This window comes from Propithecus coquereli, unplaced genomic scaffold, assembly GCF_000956105.1.
Source record: "Propithecus coquereli isolate 6110/MARCELLA unplaced genomic scaffold, Pcoq_1.0 Scaffold49, whole genome shotgun sequence".
NCBI lineage: Eukaryota > Metazoa > Chordata > Mammalia > Primates > Indriidae > Propithecus > Propithecus coquereli.
The window spans coordinates 862,277-866,716 of NW_012150729.1; the positions used below are offsets into that span (position 1 = coordinate 862,277).

The 4,440-nt window shown below is 31.6% G+C and overlaps 1 protein-coding gene across 1 annotated transcript in view; it reads right to left on the bottom strand.

Moving 5' to 3' along the window:
- Positions 1-4,440, bottom strand: part of LOC105819537 (lymphocyte antigen 75) — a 145,098-nt gene that overhangs the window by 9,361 nt on the left and 131,297 nt on the right. Inside the window, 2 exon segments of the mRNA XM_012655813.1 lie at positions 1,021-1,198; positions 1,902-2,018. Of these exon segments, the coding sequence (XP_012511267.1) occupies positions 1,021-1,198; positions 1,902-2,018 (295 nt within the window).

Consider the following 4,440-nt stretch of genomic DNA (forward strand, 5'->3'; position numbering starts at 1 on the left):
TAGCTGTGACTTCAACTTCATTAATATGGATTCGCTATTTCTCAGGCTTTGAAGTTATAGTTTAATTAAAAACTTGGTTTATTTTTTTCTTAGCACTGTAGTCTTTAAAAACTGGGCTTATATAATGGTGCCCTGAGGTACACTGTTTGAAGAGAATCAATTTTTTAAAAATCAAATGTTTTAAATTGAATGTTACTACCATAAAACTATGACAAACATTGATATAATCACTATAAAACTAATTGCAGTCAAAGATCCTGCTGTAGCAAATAAAGAAATACGTGTAATTCTATATGTAAGAAAGGAAACAATCAGAGCCAGATGTATGGTTTTGGTCTACAGTTGAAGTAGAAGAGGAAAATACTAAGGATGCAAAATGGGGAAATGGATTTTTATATCATGTGTCAAGCACCCCAAGTACATATTCTGAAATTTTGTTTCTTTAATAAGAAAACATATACTTTCTAAAATTTGGAAGAAAAAACTTTGTGCAGTGTTTAACAAATAACATCAAAATATTGTTGTGGAACAGGATAATTTTGTTCATTGAAAAGCATTCTGATGGGTCAGAATTTATATTTTAATTCAGATAAATTATAAGCCACAATATAATTTTTGTTCGCCTAAACAAAAGATGTTAGTTCTTACATAGAATCTAATTCTTTGTAAAGTTACATGAGAATTCTGGAATTATACATGACTTTTCTTCACCACTTCTGCTCAATCAAATCACATAGAAAGAGACTAATAATTTCTTTGAACAACAGAACAGTTTTTGACCTCTTGCAAACAGTAAGAATAAACAGAATAAAATTATGCCTTGTTCACATGATCTGGCCCTACCTCCTAAATGTCAAAATTACATATTGGACTTCCAAGAGACTTGAAAGAAAACCATCCTACTATATTCTGAAGTCTTATTCCCTCTATTTAATGAGCTACACTAATCTCAAATTATTTGAAAAACCAGTCCTACTTTCCCCATCCCTCTTAGAGTGAAAAAAAGACCTTCAATCATACTTACTAGCTGCTTTACATAGTGTTCCTTCCACAGAAGAAACTTCACAATTTCCTTTTGTCCATTCACCTGTCTTGGTGTGCAGAAAAGCACAGGTGTCAATTAGATCCTCACCATCTTCTTGGTCTGTCCACTTATTAAATGTCATATTTGAATTATCAAACCACTTGAAACTTGCATCTGTCAATTAAGGAATATTTTCAATATTATGACAGTTTTAAAAGGTGTTAAAAGAAAGTCAAAGGAAAGGGTCTAGGATTAAAGGTGGGAAGTTACTAAGGTATGTCTGGCCCAAACTTTTGCTTATAGGATTAAAATTAGAAGGAGGAATATATCCTGTGTACAGACAAATCATCAAAAGATATTGGTTGAAGAGGGTTCTGATAAAGATCCCATTTTTGTAAAGAAAAATATATATAGTATTTTCATGGGGAAAAAGTCAAGAAAAATAGTTCAAATATTAATAGTAACTAGTGATTTCATATCACTTGAAAATGTTTATATATATACTTTATATTTTTCTATAGTGATAATAAATACATTTATATAATATAACCTCGATAATTTAGTCTGTCCTACTATTAATAATCACTGACAGTAACACTAATTTTTATGACCATGCCATATTACAAAAATACTGTGCTTAGAACCACATTTTAATCCAGACAAGAAAATCAACTGTGGCTCTCATCTGTGAAACATGTTGAGCTACTCAGAGACATGTGGTGGTACAAGCCACAAGTGCATACTGAAAATGTAATACCCAGAGCCCACAGGAAACATCAACTTGAACTACAGAATTGAAGAATGTGAATGCCATCAGTTTTACTAATAGTAAAGGAAGAAAAACAAAGTCATGTCCCACAGGGTAAGTATCACTTACCGTCTGTGTCATAAAACATGCCGAGTAGGATATCATCCGGGCCTTTCCATTGCTTTTTCAAAGTATCCAGTATAAAAGCATTTTCTTCTTCATTATGTATGCTTACCATGTCTGCTCCTGAAATTATTTTAAAGAGGAAAAAAAGTATGTTCCAGAATCAGTGAAAATCACGAGGTATATAAAAATTATGCATTATTTTATATATTACATATTACATTTAAAATAGGTCTTTAGAAAAAAACGAACAAATTTTAACTACAGGGGAAAAGAAAACTAAAGGGCTAAAAATATTCCCCCGAAATACCATATTGTTAAGGAAGAAAATCACAAACTATACAGACTAAATCTTCATTATAAGTAAAAAATTATAAAGCAAACACCTTAATAGGAAAATTCGTCTCAGACTATTAAAAAGGCAATTCACTCTCACAGAAGGAAATGTAACATAAGAAATGTGAAAAATTCAATCTCAGTAGTAAAAAGATGAAAATAAAAATAAGCAGACTTTCAGACTTGCAGATTAAACAGTGCTGGCCTTCAGTGCAGAAAAACAGGAACTAATCACTGGCTAGTCAGAGTAAAGATCAGTACCACCTTTTTGGAAAGAATTTGGCAAGATGTATCAAAAGCTCTAAAAAAAAAAGTACAAATATTCTTTGACCTAGCAATCCTTAACGCTTTATGCTAAGATAATCATTGGCTCTGTGCTCAAATAGGCACAATCATTAATGTTCATCACATACTGTTTATGACACTAAAAAGACTAGAAATAATATCCAATGTCCCAGGATTAAGTCGATTATGGTATATCTATATAGTTGAATAATGTACAGTTATTAGGAAATATGTATTCTATGTTTACTGCCATGGAAAGATATTTTCAAGGGAAAATGTAGATTACAGAACAGTTTGCCTTGTATCGTTCCATTTTTATCTTACAAAAGATTTATTAAGGCTAGGTCCAGTGGTTTATGCCTATAATCCTAGCACTCTGGGAAGGCCAAGGCAGGAGAATTGCTTGACTCAGGAGTTTGAGACCAGCCTGAACAAAAGTGAGACCCTGTCTCTACTAAAAATAGAAAAATTAGCTTGGTGTTGTGGTGTGTGCCTGTAGTCCCAGCTACTCGGGAGGCTGAGACAAGAGGATCTCTTGAGCCCAGGAGTTTGAGATTGCAGTGAGCTACGATGATACAAGTGCACTCTACCCAGGGCAACATAGCCAGACTGTCTCAAAAAAAAAAAAAAAAACTATTAAAATATATTTACATAGAGAAAAAAGTCTAGAAGCATAGTTAAAATGTTAATAATCATTAATAGGGTGGTACAACCTCGGGTGTTTCTGTTTAATTTTTATAATATTTGCATGTATGTTTTTCTAAGTTTTCTATAATGATCATGCATTAATTGTATAATTAAGAAAGAAGTTTTAAAGAAAAAATAAGACTAACCTTTGAAACACTAAATAATTAGTCCAAAGACAGAATTCAGCAGGTTCTCTCTCTGAATTATTTCTCAATTTTTCAAAACTCTATGATGTTTTTTTTTTAAATCATTCCAACTGCTATTATCTCCTATCTGTTAAACATCATACAGACTTTTGATTTGTTTTACCCTAATACTTTTGAAATGTGACCAAAATGCCACTGTAGAAAAATCGTCAAGGGAAATATTTAACTAGGTTATAGTTTAGGCTTACCTATCCAGAAATGAGTTTTTTATCCTTTTCTCTGACCTTGTAGCAGCCAATGGAACGTTAATGATTTTTAACGTCGTAATCTAATTAAATACTGTATAGACTTAAATTACTATATCAGGCAAATAAGACACTTTCATTTTCTTTAACAAATGACAGCATAAATCCCCAAAGAATGCATGTGCTCAGGCGAATTTTTTTCACAATGCATTACCATTGACACTACCTGCTGAGAAGTAATTTGGGTCTTTAATTCTCTTTATGGCTCGTGACATAATTCACATATCACAAAAAGAAAAGATTGAAAATATTTATTGTTATAACAGATAATGTATAAATTAAAGGTAAATGTTTGCAAAATAAGAAAATATTAGCTTCTCACAATTATTTTCCTAAATGAAAAATAGTAGCAAAAATAAGAAGTAACATCAGGTAAATTAGCACGTAGCATTGGGAATCTTTATAAATACAGCTCTCCAAAGCCCTAAAAGTAACAAGTCACTTATTTTCTACACCCTAAATGAAGATTTAATATGTGATTTTGTATGGCAGTGAAGATTTTATCCAAATGTAAATATTCTAGTATTTCTTACGCTTTTTCTTCATACACAGCAGAAAAAGCACAATTCATGTCAACCTACTGTTCTAAACCAAAACACTACCCTAGTCAAGATTAAGGAACAGTAAAACTAACTAAATTTAGCTAGTTTTCTGATTCATCAATGTAATGGGTATTTCCAGGACGGAAGCAAATGTCTAGAATTAGCAAATAAATGGAAGCGTTATTAGAAATGCATGAGGAACTTAAAACATCAATTCAGCAAGACAAACTGAATTTTAAAATGT